This window comes from Larimichthys crocea, chromosome XVI, assembly GCF_000972845.2.
Source record: "Larimichthys crocea isolate SSNF chromosome XVI, L_crocea_2.0, whole genome shotgun sequence".
Lineage (NCBI taxonomy): Eukaryota > Metazoa > Chordata > Actinopteri > Sciaenidae > Larimichthys > Larimichthys crocea.
Genome location: NC_040026.1, coordinates 3,546,955 through 3,565,571, shown reverse-complemented (window position 1 = coordinate 3,565,571; position 18,617 = coordinate 3,546,955). Strand labels below are relative to the sequence as shown.

The window sequence follows — 18,617 nt, the reverse complement described above, 5'->3', positions numbered from 1 at the left end:
CTATAATAAAGTTAAGATGTCTGCTCTGTGTGCTTCACCTTATATACACCCATTTAACCCACTGCTAAAACATATTACCTAGTGTACCTTTAAATATATGTATTACAAAATGAATAAATTAACTGAGTTCTAATAAGCTGTCACAATTTAGCAATTAATTAGCTCATTCATGTAGAACCATTTATTTTCAGGTTTCATTTAATATGGCTCATTTTGGAGGTCTTCATTTGAAGACAGAAACGGCTACAAAATATTTGAATGGAAATCCAAAAACACAAATCTTATAGAAAAACCACAACGTTGAACAAAATATTTATTTTTGACAATTACATGACCTCTGATGCTCCAAGAGGTGACCAAGATGGTACAAAAAAGTTGCCATAAAATAAAAAGACCATGAAAAAAGTGACGCGAGTTGGCAGTCCTAATCCCATGTTCAACCTAAAAAAAACACCACAGCACTGACGGACACATGGAGGAGGCTGTTGGAATGTGATGAGTAGTGTGTACCAGGACAGAAGGCTTTTACATCTGAGGAGATAACCACATCCTGCTACATGTATCATTGCTCCAGTCAATGTGGGGTTAACACACAATGAGCAAAAACAAAAACAACATTTCACAAAATAAAAATTCAAATCATTAGAATATCTGAGATTCAGCCCTGAGATTAAACACACGGACAAAAGATTTTCTAAAAATCCAAACATTTTGGAAGAATAAAACATATTCCAAAAACTGTATTTGGTACAATGCAAACAACTTCCTGTAATAGAAAAAAACAGTGAACATTTCAGGCTCGCACCTTCTCAAAAAGAAAAGAAAAAAAAAAAAAATCACTGCAACAGAACAGAAAACACAAAACATAAGGATGGCACAAATTAAACGTGGTGTTCCAGGATAAGAAGGTGTGTGTGTGTGTGTGTGTGTGTGTGTGTGTGTGTGTGTGTGTGTGTGTGTGGCTGGTGAGACGCTGAGCAGACGAGCCTTCAGCTGCCTCTGTGTGGATATCTGAACATGGAGTCTTTAATGGACCTCACACACTGATCTCAGACAGCACAACACTGCCCCTACTGGTGCTATGCAAAACTACATAGAGATGTCACACTGACACTGACCACACAGACTTTTTTTTTTATTTTTAAAACCTCTAGAAACAAACAGGCTGAAGCCCCTGACCTCGTCACCTGATTGAACAGATACTAATATGCTGGGAGCTAATCTCACTACACTGTTTCACACGAGTCCCAGAGAGTCAGTGCATACCTGCGTGGTCGGAGGGTTGGTTAGGAATCGGCCCGGGTTTTAATCAGTAACAAAAGTGTGCAGCAGCAGGAAAGTGCACGCGAGCTGCCTTCAGTCATCAGGATGTCCAAAGGAAGGTGATGTACATCACTGATTTGTCATTGCACCAAAAGCTAGTGAGAATATGAAGAACTGGGTTTACCTCTTGTGTGTCAGATAAGGCTTTTTTTCCCCTTCAGAGAAGGTTCTGGTGGAGATTCACCAATTTAGGCCCACAAAGTTAAGAGAAAAAAAATGTCAGGAGTCTTAATACTAGCCTGGCCTGTTGTAATTAAGATGGATGTAAACCAAAGATGTCAGCATAGAAAACACACATCCTCCTCAAACTTTAGTGACACTGGTGAAATCGAGTGGTCCTCTAAGTCCAGAGGACGGAACTGAATGGAAAGAAACGATTGGAGCTCCAAACGATGAGAGGTCCAAGTAAACAGATGACTTGCATTGAAAGGAACCCCCCACCCACCACCCCAACAGGTTCTCAACAAATCAGATTCAGTTAAGATACCAGCTGATTCAAGGGCCACACAGACAAACACAACATGGGCACGTTTAAAAAGGTCAAAGTGCTTTAAGCCAAAAAAAAAAAAAAAAAAAAAAAATCACATGGTCTCATCCTGATGTTAGCTGTGTCGCACAGATGACATGTGAACCTCAGAGAACCACACGAGTGAAGCCTGAAGCAAATGACAAAATAGAGGGGGGAGGAAGGAGGAGGAAGAGGAAGAGGAGGAGGAGGAAAAGGAGGAGGACGCTGAAGAAGGTAATACTGCAGCCGGAGCACGCGTGTTCAGAGCCTCTCCAAAGTGCTTCCTGCAAAAACTCCCTCACACACACATGGAGGGGAGAATACATTCAAACACACGCTGTTCAGTGCCCTTCAACTTAGCTCAACATTCAGTCAGTGTCACCTGGGTGGAACTTCAGACTTTTGCACCGCTCGCTGTCAAACTAAAAGGTTAACGCCATGTGTTCTGATCCGAGGAAAAAAAAAAAAAAGGTACCTTGTTCCGCGAGTGTCATATCTCGACCGTCCAGCCCTTTCCTCTGTCCCATATTTTAATAAAAACCAGCGTCTCACTGACTGGTTTGATATTTCAAACACTGAACTGCTTTAGAATAACTTAAAAAAAAGAAAAACACAATCGAACATCTTTGACATCTGCTAAAGAAACCGTTAAGAAAACTCCAGGAATAAATAAACCAAATATAATCAAATACTTACAAAATCTTAAAAAAAAAGAAAAATTAAATATCTTTGATTGTTATTATTTCATCCAGGAAAAAAATTCATATAAATAACTACAAAGTGATAACACAAACTCAGCATGTTACTTAATGAGAAGCTGATCTCCTCCCCGGCCTGCAGGTCTCACTGTCTGATGACGACCTGGGCAGGGGGGGTTTACGGTGACCGGGCTCCTCCGGTCACGTCAGTGTCGAGGAGGGGTTAACAGTGCAGTTGAAGAGCAGAGGGTGAAGTTAAGGTTTACGGGTGCTAGCTGTCAGTCAGAAGAACCCCCGGTCTGCAGTTGCCATGGTTACTAGCAAAAAGGGGATAGTAGAGCCCCTGCAGGATGTTGCAGGTGAATTTCTGGAAAAATAAAGAAAAAACATATTTCAGACTGATGAATTTATGGAAAAAAAAGGTACCTGCTCTGTATTCAAGGGCATGGGTGACTATTCATTAGAAACTTGTAGTGACGTGTTAAGCTGCTAACTCTGGAAGAATATTTTATGACAAAGTTTTGTAGGCCGGCATCATCAATGGGTGCAGATCAAAATGTCACTGAATGCAATAGGACAGAGCATTTGCTCTACCCACACTTCACCATGCTGAACTTCTGGCGGTAACCACCAGACAACTGCTTTTTCCAAGAGTGAGGGGAGAGGGACAGCATCAGAGCTGAACAGAGCAGTGTAGAAAACAAATAGTAGTTACTGGATGTAACTGCAATACATCCAGTACATGCGTAGCACACACTCGTTTCCCATTTTGAAAACACTGCTCTATCCCAGGTCATTTTTTATTTGGTTTACACATTCCCATCAGCCTTAGTTGTACTTTGTATTTAGTGCCAATTAGCAAATGTAAGCATGCTGACATGCTACACTAACATAGTGAACATTATGCCTGGTTATGCTCAGTCACAGTAAAAAGAATGGACAGCGCATCCGTGACATCACCCATAGGTTTCCAAGCGCTGTTTTGAAGCTCAAAATCTGCCACCACCAAGGTGGCCTCTTCTGCCCCCTGGTTAATCTATAAATGGGCAAAGACATGGATCATCAGCCAGCCTGAGGCAGGCTGAATGACACCTGGGTGCTCAAACAAGGGCGGCAGTAGCTCAGTCCATAGAGACTTGGCTTGGAAACCAGAGAATGGCCGGTTCAAGTCCAGCATGGACCAAAAGCTACCGGCTGGTAGCTGGAGAGGTGCCAGTTCACCTCCTGGGCACTGCTGAGGTGCCCTTGAGCAAGGCACCGAATCCCCCTAACTGCTCGCTGGGCGCTTCTCAGGGGGGCTGCCCATAACTCCACCATCTCTCTCCACACTTGTGTGTGCATGTCTATGAGCCTTGTACTTGTACTGTATGTGTTTTTGGGGTTAAAATGCATGTAAATAAGGGTGAAAAAGAATTTAATAAAGTCTATCTTCTTCTTCAAGCTATCTGTAGCAGCACCTGTCATGCTCTTAATTCCTTAATATATTTTGAACAGGTGAGTTGTATATAAATTCACCCTCAGTACAGTTGTCATAAATGGGTAAATTAGCTATGGAGACCAAAACTGTTGCCTGAACCAGGCTGTAAACATGTTGATTTCTGCTGTGAAGCTGGACATTTCAACAGGCTTATGGAGGTTGACTCACTTCTGCAGCCTGTCAAGCAGCCGCTCGAGGAATGACACTTAGGACTTCCACAGTGGCTTCATTTTCCAGCACTGACGGTTGCCAATTGGTTCATTTGTGCTGTGAAGATGGCTTCACTTTCACAGTCATGGAGGTTGCCGCTTGCCAAATACATGTAAAACTGATGTCATGCCCATCAGCTACACTAACATAGTGAACATTATACCTGCTTACTCTAGCATTGTCAGCTGCAATGCTAATGTCACTGCTGTGTCTAAGTAGTTGTACAGAGCTGCTGGCATGGACTCTGTGGGCTCGTTCAGTTTTTAATGAAAAGTTGAATCAGCAAGAGTTAGGACGTAAAAACCTGATTTACCTTCTCTTTAATAAATCAGTCCTTTACTAGTTAGCAGTGTGTTTCTCTGGAAGAAGTATAAAATAAGTTTGTAGGGAAAAAAGAAATCACGGCAGGGTTAAGGGGGGAGTCAGGGAGACGATTCTCATTTACATATTGACATTGAAGCTGTTACGCTATTAATGGATTAATCATTCGGGCAATAAAACCTATATGTGGATGGACCAGCTAACGTTTGGACCTTCACTTGATAAATAAGTGGAGTAGTTCAGCGATTTAGTATTGCACTTGCAGGTTCACAGTGGTCTTATTCAGTCCTGTTGAACCGAACACTGCAGTGTTTACCCCCGTGGTGTGGTTTGTTTGGGTTGGTGTGAATGCCGGACCCAAACTCTAGAGAGGACAAAGCGAGTGGACAAAGCGAGTGGAGTGCTTTATTTGAACCAATCGCAGGAAGCGTACCGTTGTATGTTTCACTGATTAAAAAAAAACAAAAACAAAAAAACATTTTCTTCCTGTTTTGGCAACAGGTGAACCAGTTGCTCATCAGAGCCAAGCGCCTAAGACTGATAGCAGAGCGCCTTCCTCAGAATGTCTGCATTATTAAAATATTTATCAGCCACTGCAGTTTTCTCTAAGCACCGGCTACCGGCAAAACAGCCGACTCCTCGATTAAGTCCAGCCGGGTACGTTTATTCTAAGAAAAAATGCGAGTTATTGCTAATCCAAAGTGAACATGTCCTCCCTCCTGCAGCTTTATACTAAAAGTGTTTAACTGGTGAGACAGAAGTTGACTTAACAGGAAAGTCAATGCGTTTGTCACTCAAAAATGCATCTACAAAACAAGACAACGGTCATTTTGGGCATTATTTTTGGACAGCAGATCAGTCGTAAATATGTCAGGGAGCAGCTACAGAGAGCTGAAGATTACTGACTGAAGTTAGATGAGCTGCAGGCGACAGTCTGGCCCCAGAGTTCTTATTAAACCACATTTACCACAAGTGACTGCAGGTGTCACATGCACGATAACGGTGCAACTGTAAGCGTCAAAACCGGTTGAAGGTGGTTGGTGTTTCTGCAGAATTATTAAACCATCATTCCTCAGTGAGCTGCCTCCTGAATAACATTTTCACCACTTGACTTTTGCTTTTCTCCTCCTACACTTCCCATGATGCAACTCTTTAATGTCTTACATCAGGCCCTCGTGTCCAGGTTTATATGCTACTTTTCTGGCGATCATTTCCTCAAACTTGGAAACTTCTTTCCAGAGCTGCAGAAGATGTTGGGATTTACTCACCTCACAAGGTGTCTGCTAACTTCGTCACCTGTCGTCCCATCGGGTCCCTGGAGGGGCTTTGAATGTCTTGTTCTGTGGACGGGTGAGGAATCAGAAAAGTTCATATTTAGTTCCATCTTTCAAAACAGCAGAAACACCTCTGTGCTTTTTAAAGTGTTCTTCTCACCTTGTGCTTTTTACATTTCATGGAGAAGTTTTCTTCAATGAGTACACAGTCTGCTAGAACAAGAAGAGAACAGGAGTTGAAGATGCCACACTGATTCATCCAAAAGGGTTCAACCGCCCACACGTGCAAGTTCAGGCTCTGTGGAAGTGCTAACAGCCAAGCGTGCTTCTCAAAAGAGCTATTTGCAGACCAATACACATGAACTCAGACACACTCACACAAAGCACCGGTCGTGGGCGCCTTTGATATAATACTTTAACAGGTACAATGTTAAGCAGAGACGCGTGAAACTAAAACTATGGTTGCATATGAATGAAAATAAACTGCGTGAGCCGACCCTTTAAGATTAAAGACAAACCCAGGGTGAGGATAAGCGACTGTACTTTGTTCCCCTGGTGATGTGTGGAGACGGAGGGCAGAGAGCAGCACTCACCTGACTCCAGAGCACACCTGTAGTGGTACTTGTTGGGACACCCTTTGAAGAAGCAGCCCAGGGTAGCGCCTGGGTCACGGCACGCCGAACACATCTGTAATACAGAGCCGGTAAAAAGGTGAAATGAAGACACAGAAACAGTACACGCAACATGAAACATGTTTGCACTTATAAACATAAAGAAAGGGGGGCGCTTTCAGGGTGTTTACTGTAAATGTGTGGTTGAACTGCTGCACAGCAGGGAGGCCCCTTCAAGGTCTTTCTGGGAATCAAGCAGCAATCAGGCACTTCTATGTGCTCGATGTTAGCTAATTAAATTCATGCAGACACACTATGACTTCCTCAAGGTCGTCATTTATCAGCACCGCACACAAACGTCCCACAGTCATTCTAATGAAGCGAACTGTGCATGGTTCAAACATGTTCAGATATATTGACACGCTTAGTGCAAGTGCTTATGCCTTATTTGGACTTTGACGCGTGTTACTTATAACATTTATAATTGCTGTCTCCTCTTAAATGAGAAATGAACCAATAAACCTCACGAGTGATCAGATTTGTGCAGAAGCGCAGATTTTCCTTCAGGAGCTTCAGAACATATTTGTCATCAATAACGGGAGTCGGTGACGTTAAATCGGAAAAACCTTTAACTGAATTTTGGTCACGTATGTGGCGTCGGGCTACATGTGGCACGCTCTGCGGTGACCAAAGCAAAAGGGAAAAGATGAGTAAGTAAGCAGCTCGGCCCGAGGAGCCTGAAGTATTCATTATTACTGACACGTTATCCCTGCTGGGATCGTGAATCTGGCAAATGTTCTGACGTTTTGCCTGACAGGCTACATCATTAAATATTTCGTGTGCTGACATTTTAGGATGAGGACGTTGGAAAATAGAGATGGGTGGTGGCGGACTGAGCTCTGGACGCTTGAAGAAACTGAATGATCAGCTGATCGTCAAGTTCATCTGCAACTATTTTAATGATCATTTAAGTCACTTTTTTTGCCCAGAAACCAACTGATTCTAGCTTCTCACATATGAATATTTACTGATTTCTCTTCTGTCTTGTTTAGGTTGAGCTCCAGCAGAAAGAGAAATCTTTTCTGCACTACATTTTTACCCTCAACCACATCTCCCAGTGTTCCTCGGTTCTCATTGAGACTGCTCAGCTGGCATCATGTGAACTAAAATGGAACTTTGATCCCACGATAACAGGTGCTTGCATATATAAATACACAATGCACTTTCATTTATGTTAAACTACGGTTTCCAACGGGAATAATGAGTGAAAAAAAGGAGTTGGCTCTGAAAACGTGTGCAGAAATTGAAGAACAGGCTGAGAGGGATCGAAAGTCAGGCAGTATAATTGCAGACACCTTTGAAGAGGAAGCGTCACCCTGAAGCAATGCTAAATTTGTCATATTGTACAAATCACGTCTCAGAGTTGCAGTTGCTTCTAATCTTTTTCTGTCTGACATAATTGTCAGTTCTTCATGCTTTGGTTTGATAACATCTGAAATCTATTAGTATCCTAGAGTCCTGGAAAACAATACATAAACAGACAGACTATTAATGCGTTAGCGTCAATGTTTTGTTCATTTTCAGCTCCATCATCTCCATGTGGTACTGTGTAACGATATTCAGACGTGAGGTGCACATTTACCGTCTCCTGGGCCACCTTCACGGCCTCCTCCAGTCCATACACTTTGCCCTTCACGAGGAACACGCCTGCAGACCAGATGCCGCAGTCTTCGTGGAGCCAGTATTCGCAGAGCTCCAGAGGCAGCACAGGGGGGCTGTACCAGTCCTCCACGTCGGCGGAGCCAACACCTGACCGAGCACGTTTAGCTGCGGGGCTGCTGGTGCCGTCACCGGACCACCTCTGGCACTCGGGAAGGCCCTTCTCATTGAGCCGGCCTCCTGGCCTGGGAGGCCGTGGCATGATGGCACGTTTCCCTCCCCTGCCTCTGACACTACAGGCCGAAGAGTCCGAGTCGCTAAAGTCCTCTCCGTCCGCTTTGAGGCCCGACGAGCTGGCTGGTGTTTTGGTGCTTGGCTGGTATCCTTCAGGGTAATAGGGGCCGTGGAGGTCCCCCAGGTCCATGGCATTGGCTGACAGCCCACACAGGCAGCAGACCAGAGAGCGCTGGTGTTGGCTGTGCATGGACACCCGGCCCAGCTGCAGACAGGAAGTGCTGGGTACGACCGCAGAAATAAAGCCACCCGGGTGAGTCTGCTGCTGCTGGCCCTTCTTGTGTTGCGTCCTCTCCTCCTCGGGGTAGTTGATTACAGTACACAGTGATGGCGAAGACTGCTGGCGCTCTACGCGGATGAACGGGGAGAAACTGTCCAACCTCAGGTCCCTTTTCTCCTCCTTGTAGTTGACGTACCTCAGTTTGATCTCCGGCTCCTTGGGGGAGAACATGGAAGAAGACTGGCTCTGCTTGCGTTTCTTTCGCCTGCTCTTGGGAGTGCGAGCCCTCTTTGTCTTGGCAGTGGGAGATGTTTTGCTACCTGTAGCCTTACTTTTGGATTTGCCTCGGCTTTCCTTCGGAGATTTCGAAGGTGGTGGTGTTGGCGGTGGTGGGGAAAATCTCTCTACATGAACTTCCACCGAGGAGTCAGGGCGAGAAAGCTGCTCTGGCTCCTTCTTCGACTTTTTAAGCCCGACAAACTGCGGGCTTCCTGGAGGTGTGCTGCTATGTGACTTTTTATTGATTTCAGAATCAGAGGTAGAGTCTTTGCAGCTGTCAGTGTTATTCGTTTTACCCCTCCTCACTGGAATTGCTTTTTGTTTCACTGCTTTCGCTCTGTTTGTCCTTTTCCCCGACGACAGGGTGTCATTCCTTTTAGCACCCACTAACTTAGAATCACTAGCTGTCGACTGGGAAGCCTTCTTATTGGTGCGTATGCATCCTGACACTTTATACCTGCTTGAATTTATGTTCATAACTATGGCCTCTAACCGCGTCCCTCTGCCCAAACGCGCTGGCAGTTTCTTTTCTTTTAAAGTTCTCTGTAGTGCCTTGGCATTCCCGTTCATGTGAGGAACGACAGTCTTGGGTTTGTTTTCCGAAACATCCAACGCACAAACGTCATCTGTTAAGTCAATCAAAGGTTCCAACGCCGCCTTCCGTGTCCGGACAGGCTGCTTATTTTCATGCCTTGAATCTAACCTCGTGGTGCTGTCGCTGGTGCCAGAGGCCGGCTGAATGGCCCCCTCTGTGCTCACGCCGTCCCACGCAACCTCATCAGTTGTCTCTAGATAAGAGTTGTCGCCGCTGGGTGAGCTGGAGGCCTGAGGCAGGACGAACACATCCTCCACGTCGTCCTGTGAGGTAGCGGAGGGGGAGACGGGGTCCTCCAGAGGACTCACGTACTCCCGGCTCAGTGAACTCAGGTCTCTAGAACCCACGCTGTCTGGGACAACCACTGGGTCCGCTTTCTTGGACATGACAAAGAGCACCTCAGGGTCCCCCGTCTCCTCGTCCTCCCCTGTGGCAGGGGTGAGTGTTTCCGGGGAGGATTCGGCACACACTCCTGAACTCGACCAGCTGTCGCCCTGACCGTTCTCCAAGCCCTTACTGTTTTCCCGAGAAAGTCCATGTTCCCCTTGGCTTTGCACAAACTCATCCACGTCCCCACCTCTGGAAATGACTCCACCATTGACTTCATGGGGCTCCTGTGTTAGACACACTCCCCCATCGCCCTCTGGTCCCACCTGAGCCTGAGACTGAAAAAGTTCTGTCTGAGTGGCGAGGTCCACAGGCCCGTCAACCTGCTCCGAGTAATGCTGGTTGAGCACATAGCCGGTCTCCCCTAGCCCTTCATCTGAGTCACAAGGAGGGTGGAGGGAAAACTTGCTAATGGGCGGCACGCCGCACAGAGAAGAGTGCCGAGACAGGGGGTCTCGGGGAGTGGGGAAGACGCGAGACCTGCTCACGTAGGAGAGGGTGACTGTAGTGCGGGAGAAGGCATTGTCTGGTTGAATTTGATCCCCTGATTGGAGTGTGATGTCCGAGGAGCCCGTCTCCGAGAAGGGTAATCCGGGGTTGCCAGTCTCAGAGTTTGGGTACCAGCCGGGGCTCTTGACCATCCGCAGGGCATCGAGGGACGTGGGGTTGAGGACACATTCCTCGCCTTTCCTGGTCAGGTCGATCACGTTGGGGATGCTGGAGGCGGAGAGGTCTTGCGGCTGCAGATCATCTACGCTCCCAGGTGGCTGCTCCATAACAACTACAACGGACGAAGAGGAGAAAAGAAAATGGTGTAACTCATGAGTGCTGCTGCAGAAGTTATTCACTCATATCTTCACGGCTCTTTATCTAACCAGAGCACATTTGCTCCTTTCAGGGAACTTGAGGTTAAAGTTGAACTACTTTGGACCACTGAACTACATCCCTCTGAGTTATTTAATACCTTCTTAAAGTTTAATTTTAGTTAAGAGGTCGAGCAGAAAGTTAAAACACGAACCCTGAGCGTCAGTCAGACCGTTGTCAGGAGCTACTGATGTGCCCGATTTTCATTAACGTTGGAGAACATAGGTTAACTGACAATTTACGTTTTGGCTTTTTTCCAATTTATTTTTATATTGTTGAGTATTTATAGTATCAAGTTTTTAGGTTCAGTGGATAATATCTTTCCAGGCAACCGGCTGACTTTTTTAAACCAGCATTTTGACAGGTCAGGGTTGCTAACGGCGGTTAGCTTAGCCTAGCCGCAGCTAACGTGAGCTAGGCCCGGCTTAGCTCCGGTAACCTCCCGTACGCCGGACTGCATCCAATATCTCACAGCTTTACGCGGTTTGTAATAAATGGAGAAAACCGCACGATACAGACCGTGACATTTTAACTTCTAATGATATATAACGACTGTTTTCAATTTCGGCGAGGTCTGCCCCTTTGAAAAACTTCACTGTGTGGATAAAAGGTCAACTTTTAAAGCTCAGTGCTCCACATTGTTGGTTATCGCCTGGTGTGACTCTTGGTAACTTTGTTGCAACAACGGCCAAACCGTTTGTAAAATGTTGAATCTCCTTTAAAATAATGTGCTACGCTATATTACTTGTATTCCGAATTAAAGAGTGTACCCGAATGATTCAAAAAAGTATACTTTGCTTTCTACTGGAGTGCAGAGTGCAGCGATAAGCACGGTGTTATTAAATTGCTGGTTACTTTTCATGGAGTTTGGCAACACGTTCTCTCCTTTAGAGAGGACGGCGATACGCATCGGGGCAAGGCCCGGCTGGATGAAACAAAGGCAGAGCGGAGGTAATGCGCTGCGCCGTGCTGCTCAACAAAACTTACCCGGACGGGAGAGATCGTAGCGTCTTTTAAACGTCCAGTTAAGGATTTGTCCCACCCGGCATGTCTTTCAACAACCCATCTACTCTGAGGAATCCCAATAAAGACATCAGATAGAGAAAGCCCCAAATTAAATAAAGATCCTCACACTTTCCAGGAACACACTACTCTGACAGCGCAGTGTCAAGTTGTTTAGAGTGGACCCTCAAACTTCCGGCTGCCCCCTTTCACAATAAAACAATAAGCGGTGCGCCTCGGTGTTTTTCTTTCTTGTAATTGACACATTACGAACAAAAATACAACTAAACCATACACTAATGAACCAAACACAACGTCCTTCTGAGTGTTAGCATGAATACAGTTCAATTCGGTCACATTTATGTGCCGTTCATCCAACTGTTGCATGCAGCCTGTGAGAGCTTCAGACAGCTAACACAGGACCAGAAAGACCGGGGTTGTTTTTTCATCGAGGTGACATAATAATCGGGCATTTCTTTCAGCTGGGCGCTGTCTAACTGTGGGTAACTTGACGAGTGAAATCGGCCAGCAGTGGACCAGTTGTCACCGAGCTGTGAAACAGAGAGCATTGTGGGAACAAAGTGCTGGGACCTGTTCCAAACAACTTATTGACCCTCGAGAAATATTTTAGGTTATTTTCATACTACTCATACTAAAACAATGAAAGCACTTATGAGAGAAATGACAGAACAGAAAGAAGAGTTCAGGTACTTCAGATCCTTACTGTAGGCCCATCCCCCAAAATAGATCCTACACTTCCCACAATGCAACCCAATATAATTTCACTAGACAATAAAATAACCATGTTTTTTCAAACTCCATGTGTCCGGTTTCACTCTGTAAAATTGAAAATTTTGGAAGGTGTGCATCCTGTTACATCTGGTGGAAAACTAATACAGCATTTCATAAAAAGAGCATCATACCAACAGTTAAACATGGTGGTGGTAGGGTGATGGTCTGGGGCTGCTCTGCTGCTTCAGGACCTGAAGGACTTGCAGTAACTGATGGAACTATGAATTTTGGTCTCTACCAGAAAATCCTGAAGGAGATCATCCGGCCTTCAGTTTGTGATCAAGGTCAAACGCTCTTGGGTTTCTCCATTAGTGGATAATGGCTCTCATCATGGTTCGCTGGAGTCCCAAAGCTTTAGAAATAGCTCTATAACTCTTTCCAGACTGACAGTTGTCAATGATTTTGTTTTTTCATCTTTTGTTGAACTTTTTGAGATCACAGCGTGATGTGTTGCTGTTTGAGATCTCTCAGCCTACTTCACTTCACTCAAACAGGTTCTATTGAAGTGATTTCTGGATTCAACAGGTCTGGCAGTGATCAGGCCTGGGTGTGGACAGTGTAATTGATCTCATCTTTCAAAAAAATTGTTTTATCACAGTTAGTTTATGATTTAACAAGGGGGGCAATTACTTTTTCACAAAGTGCCAGGTAGGTCTGGATAGCTTTTTTCTCTTAATAAATGAAATCATCATTTAAAAACTGAATTTTATATTTACTTGGGTTATCTTTGTCTAATATTTAAATTTGTTTGATGGTCTGAAACATTTAAGTGTGACAAACATGCAAAAAAAAAAAAAAAAAGAAATCAGGAAGGGGGCAAACACTTTTTCACACAACTGTATTTATGATTGAACTGAATTTATGAAAAATAGTTGAATTGTTGAATCTCAGCTTCTAAGCTGTTACAGATAATGTGTGGGCGGACTGTCCAAATGAAGTGTTACCACATTAAACTCACAATGGTTTTGTGTGAAAGAGAGCAAAACCAAAGCTATTAAATATAATCTCAGATCAGACAGTTATGTACAGAGTGATGATTCATTTTAATCATCTTATTTGTTTTGCACATCATTGGTGTTGGTTGTTGTAAACACACCTGTGGTTGATTGCAGCCGTCAAACTTGTGCCAGAAACACGAAACACGTTAACAAATCATGAAATCATACTTGTCATAGGAAAGTGTTACCAATAACATCAACAATGACTCAGTTCTATTAAAGTGTCAGTAAGCCAGCATGTTGCAACGTCAGGTTACTTGATCTGGAATACCTGACTGTAATACAGCCAGCATTAATGTAAGTGTAAACAGTTCAGCAGACCCATTTTCAAGACTGTCATTGCTTCATTCAGCTCAGAGAACTTGCTTTAACTTGAAATTAATGAACATATAAAGACTCTAAAGACCTGTCAGAGCTCAATCTCTGCCCTGTCAGAAGTCTGCACCAACATGATCTCACCTGAGGTTCAATTCTCTATTTAAAATTAAAGGAACACTTTGAAAATACATCAGATCTCAACAGCAAAAGAAATCACGCTGGATATCTTTCCTGATATGGACTGGGTAATATGTTAAGAACGAAAGAATGCCACATAATTAATGGAAATGAAAACTATCAACCTACAGAGGGCTAAATTCAAAGACATCCCCAAAATCAAAGCCATTTTGCCAAAATTTCTTTGTAACAACTCATATTGATACTCAGTACAAACTATGGCCTCCACGTGCTTGTATGCATGCCTGACAACGTCGGGGCATGCTCCCAATGAGACGACGGATGGTGAGTTGCAACCTGGCGGCATTAGATTGCCCAAAACATAATCACCAAGAGGTGTTCTATTGGATTTAGGTCAGTCAACCATAGGGGCCAGTCAATGGTATCAATTCCTTCATCCTCCAAGAACTGCCTACATACTCTTGCCACATGAGGCTGGGCATTGTCGTGCACCAGGAGGAACCCAGGACCCACTGCACCAGCGGGTCTGACAATGGATCCAAGGATTTCATTCTGATACCTAATAGCAGTCAGGGTGTCGCTGTCTAACCTGCAGAGGTCTGTGTGTCCTTCCAGGGATATGCCTCCCCAGACCATCACTGACCCACCACCAAAGCAGTCATGCTGAATGATGTTGCAAGCAACACAACGTTCTCCACAGCATCTCCAGACCCGTTCACGTCTATCACGTGTGCTCAGGTTGAACCTGCTCTTATCTGTGAAATCACAGGGTGCCAGTGGCAGACCTGCCAATCGTGGTGTTCTGTGGCAAATGCCAGTCGAGCTCCATGGTGTCAGGCAGTGAGCACAGGGTCCAGTACATGACGTCGTGCCCTCAGGCCACCCTCATGAAGTCTGTTTCTGATTGTTTGGTCAGACACATTGACACGAGTGGCCATATATGTATATATATATGTGTGTGTTATAGATAGATAGATAGATAGATAGATAGATAGATAGATAGATAGATAGTACTGTAAAGTACAGAACACAACAAACATTTCAAAAGTCACAACAAAAAGGGTGCAAAAATATTTATTGCTAATAAACCTGTAGTCAGTTGGTGTATATTTGCTTTATATTTACAATAACAGAGTACAGAGGAATGGGAATGTGAAAGAAAAATCCCAACCATTTAAATAAATACAAAGGGACTGCCACTGAACAAGACTACAAACATAACCAACTCTAACTCCTCCTTTACAGCTGGAACAATGGTTGCAGTGAGAAAAAAAAAACTATATATAAATTTTCATATATATATATTTAAATTATAATCAGTGAATCCATATGCATTCAGCTGTCACCTTTCCGTGGGGTATCTCGGATAGATCCAAGGATTTCAGAGAACATCTGTGATGTTAATTTAAGAGTCAGGCGATGAAGCAACACGGTAGGTGTTTTGTTTTCTATTGCTGACGAGCACTTCTGCTCCGCAGCTTGTTTACTGAGCAACACTTCCATCTGTGCTGGAACTATGACGGAGTGATGGAGCGTTAACGTGCAGACCTGAACGCCAGACTCATTCCTATGTTGTTTTTTTTTTGTTGTTATGCAAGTATTACACACTCATCAATATGTCATTGTTGTGTTTAGCCATTAAACATCACATTTATGCCTTTGGCTAGCAACAGTCTAGAGAGTTAAAACAGTAGCTTACACAGTCATAGTTTTAATGTATGCATGGCAGATGCTCAATTAAAAACAGTATTTACAGTAAGACATGGCAGCAAAAACAAACAATACAAAAAAAAGTCACAGTAACTGAAGTGCATGGAATGCAAAATCTAGACATGAAATTCAAACTTCATACCATGTTTTTTAATAATATATGATCTGTTTTGTGACCAGTGTGTAGTGTTACTAAGTAAATAATTACAGAGCTAAAATATAGTGGGCTTCTAAACATGCAGCAAGGTAGGTAGACATGATGCGTCACTGTCAGAACTCCTTCGTGTCCTTATTTTCAAACAGGTGGAGTCTCTGCTCAGCTGTCAGCCCTTCCTTTAGACTCTGGTGGGAGGAGGATGGAGAGAGGAAAAAGCAGATGTTAATAATGACTATGATGAATGGAACCTTCTCTGGACAGATGTGCTGTTTCCTGAGCAGGCAGTGTTTCCCGTGTCAGTGTAAATCTGTTGTCACCCAGATTAGATCTCTAAACCCAAACACATACACCACATTACAGCCGATTACACACCCCTTTACACCCTGTGAGCTATGGAGCCCCCGACCAACAAAGGGCAGTAAAAGGTTGTCAGGTGAATCAAAAACAAAACTGAATACACCAATGAATAAATAAGACAGTTAAATATAATAACGATGATGTTTTTGTTTTTATGTCCTTAGTTTTCCTGTTGTTTTTGTAAGTTTAATCATATATCCTTGCATGTTTTTGCAAGCAATTTTTCCCATTTCCCTCACCTCATTTCCAGGTTTTCATATGATTATTATAATAATGAAATGATTGTTTCTTTTTATGTTCAGGGCAATAATTGGTTGAGGTGTAGTAAACAGTAGTAAAGGTGAACTAAAGCAATCTAGAGGTCTGCGTGGCTAGTTAGCTTACCTCAAAACACTGGTAGATAAAGAGTCTTCATATATCATGGATATAACATGATATATTAATATTGTAATAAATATGTTATATTAATATTTATATGTCATTACTGTGTAACTCGCATAATAATAACTAAATTATTTTATCCACAAAGCTAACACTAGTTTACAAACCCTACACTTCTATCTTCATAAAAAATGTTATATTAGCGGTAGCATTACTTGATAAATACTTGCAGTAAATTCATTTTTCCTGTATAATGAGTTATGAACAATGTTTTTTTTTAATTTATTTTTTTATGTCAAACTAAACTAAAACTAGGTAGTGTTAGCCACGTAGCTTTGCTATTGTTAGCTTATTGGCTAAAAAGCTTCAGTTACTGTAACAAAAGTTAATACAGTGATGTACCCAGCTTCAGCTATGAGCTAACTGGAGCTGGGTCCTAGATACCTACATTGAAACAGTCAATGCACCACTGATGTTAAACACAAACTCACACTCTGAACCAATCCTTTAACTGGACAATGCGTGAGCATTTGTAAAAATAAGATATATGGTAAGAACAATGGGAGACATTGCAGCAGGAAATGTGTTCTAAAACCTTAAAAAATGCTGAAGATGGAAGAGTAAAATAATCAAGTTTTAAATAATATCGACTGAATAGAGGTTAAGGGAAAAGACAAAGCTTTATATTTATTTTAAACACTCTGTTTTAATGTGAACGGATGTATTCAGATATATATTCAACTCATCTGATAAACTTTTACTGACTTTTGTTGGTTTGGGGCTGTTGTAGTAAGTCTGTAAGAACCTCATTCATAAAATACACTAATAGGAAAGGACACACAGATTAGTACTTATTAAAAACCCAGTGATATCTCAAACACAGTGTCGTCATTCGCTCTCCCCATCATGCGTCTGTGGAGTGGGATATTTGTGGATATTAATGTAAAGTAGTGACTCAGATCTATAGAGTGCTTTAAAAAAGGTGGAGGACAGAGAGGATGTGCTTAAACCAGCCGTGGGTGCATCTGGTTTGGTTTACCTAAAAGGAGAAGGGGAAGGAGGCCTACACGTCCTCAGCAGCCCTAACTGTCCCAGGGCATGTCACGATTCACAGACTGAGGACAGAAGGGGGAAAAACACACCGGCACAGTGTGTGTTAGACTACCGCGGTGTTTCATTTGCATCACATTCCCAAGACCGCAGTTTTGATGGAGGCAGAAAATGGATAAATAAAATGCAGCCCGGCAGGAACACTGCCAATTATAATGCAACAGTGGGCATGCAATGCTGCATGCAATTCTGCAGGCGACCAGTAGATGGCAATAAATCACTAGAAAACAGCTTCTTTGTTTGGTGGGACGCCTTGAATGTCAAAACAGGACAGTCTGTTGCTGCTAAAGCAGGATGACACAATGGGTGGTGACAGAATCAACTCCACAGTGGGATGAAGCTTTGATTTCACTTTTAAGTCATCCATTGGGCACTGAGCAGGAAACCCACCTTTGACCTCATGGTGCGCTCTGAGCGTTTGGCAGCAGCAGCTGCCATCTTGAGGATGTCAGGGTTGCTTTTGGACTTCATGATATCTAGAAGGGAGAACATGTCAGTTTACATGAAGGGAAACAACAGATCTGTGCCAACAGACAGAGTGGAACAGGAGTTTCAACTCATGCACACCTTTTTAGAAGTTGAAAAACAATTCACCACAACGGAAGACAAAACTGTTCTTGCATAAAGCCCGTTGTTTCTGATCATTCATACCGTATCCTCCTCGCTCCACATCCTCCAGCGATGGCTCCCCGAGTGCCTCGTGAGCCAGCTGCAGCTGGTCTCTGAGCCGGCCCAGATCCCGCTCTGCTTTGGCCTTGACGATGCTCAGCTCGGTGTAGATGTCCTTGTACTTATCTGTTGCATATTTCTTGTCCTGGAAACACATTGTTTGGCAGTTCAGATAAAAGACTATTCATGTCGTCTCCAGCTGGATAGATCCAGTTAAAAGAGCTTCAAAGTGTTGCTTTAACAGAGGGAAATAAAACTGAACGTA

The 18,617-nt window shown here is 43.5% G+C and overlaps 3 protein-coding genes across 9 annotated transcripts in view; 1 reads left to right on the top strand and 2 right to left on the bottom strand.

The window, feature by feature from the left end:
* Positions 1-2,301, top strand: part of wu:fj29h11 (uncharacterized) — a 68,001-nt gene extending 65,700 nt beyond the window's left edge. The window contains exon 41 of the mRNA XM_027289307.1: positions 909-2,301. Coding sequence (XP_027145108.1) covers positions 909-1,015 — 107 coding nt within the window. The 3' untranslated portion in view covers positions 1,016-2,301. The remainder of the gene's footprint in view (positions 1-908) is intronic.
* si:dkey-94l16.4 (transcription factor 20) lies at positions 1,155-11,936 on the bottom strand. Of its 5 annotated transcripts, none has more exons than XM_027289310.1 (6): positions 11,853-11,936; positions 8,065-10,637; positions 6,405-6,498; positions 5,972-6,024; positions 5,806-5,877; positions 1,155-2,896 (listed from the first exon to the last, which is right to left on the bottom strand). In XM_027289310.1, exons 2-5 carry the CDS (start codon positions 10,630-10,632, stop codon positions 5,830-5,832), a joined length of 2,763 nt encoding a protein of 920 aa, XP_027145111.1. In that variant the 5' UTR covers positions 10,633-10,637; positions 11,853-11,936; the 3' UTR covers positions 1,155-2,896; positions 5,806-5,829. The 5 variants fall into 5 exon arrangements, with proteins under 5 accessions (XP_027145111.1, XP_010739769.2, XP_027145109.1 ...); XM_010741467.3 differs by having other exon boundaries at positions 11,708-11,934; XM_027289308.1 differs by lacking the exon at positions 11,853-11,936 and adding an exon at positions 11,576-11,679.
* A 3,090-nt stretch (positions 11,937-15,026) lies between these two features.
* The window catches only part of LOC104927393 (myosin phosphatase Rho interacting protein), a 40,945-nt gene continuing 37,354 nt past the window's right edge, over positions 15,027-18,617 (bottom strand). For 2 of the 3 annotated variants that reach the window (XM_019274491.2, XM_010741466.3), the window contains 3 exons: positions 18,335-18,497; positions 18,074-18,159; positions 15,027-16,020 (listed from right to left, as the gene is read on the bottom strand). In XM_019274491.2, coding sequence (XP_019130036.2) covers positions 15,949-16,020; positions 18,074-18,159; positions 18,335-18,497 — 321 coding nt within the window. In that variant the 3' untranslated portion in view covers positions 15,027-15,948. Of the gene's footprint in view, positions 16,021-17,612; positions 17,689-18,073; positions 18,160-18,334; positions 18,498-18,617 lie in introns of all 3 variants that reach the window. The other variant, XM_027289097.1, reaches the window with a different exon arrangement.

Excerpts from the sequence above, each read along its gene's own strand:
- si:dkey-94l16.4 (XM_027289308.1), bottom strand. The coding sequence starts at position 11,630 with ATGCGTATCGCCGTCCTCTCTAAAGGAGAGAACGTGTTGCCAAACTCC. Across the intron at positions 6,499-8,064 it reads TGAAGGTGGCCCAGGAGACG|ATGTGTTCGGCGTGCCGTGA; the intron begins GTAAATGTGCAC and ends TCTGTATTACAG. Across the intron at positions 5,878-5,971 it reads TGAAATGTAAAAAGCACAAG|AACAAGACATTCAAAGCCCC; the intron begins GTGAGAAGAACA and ends ACCCGTCCACAG.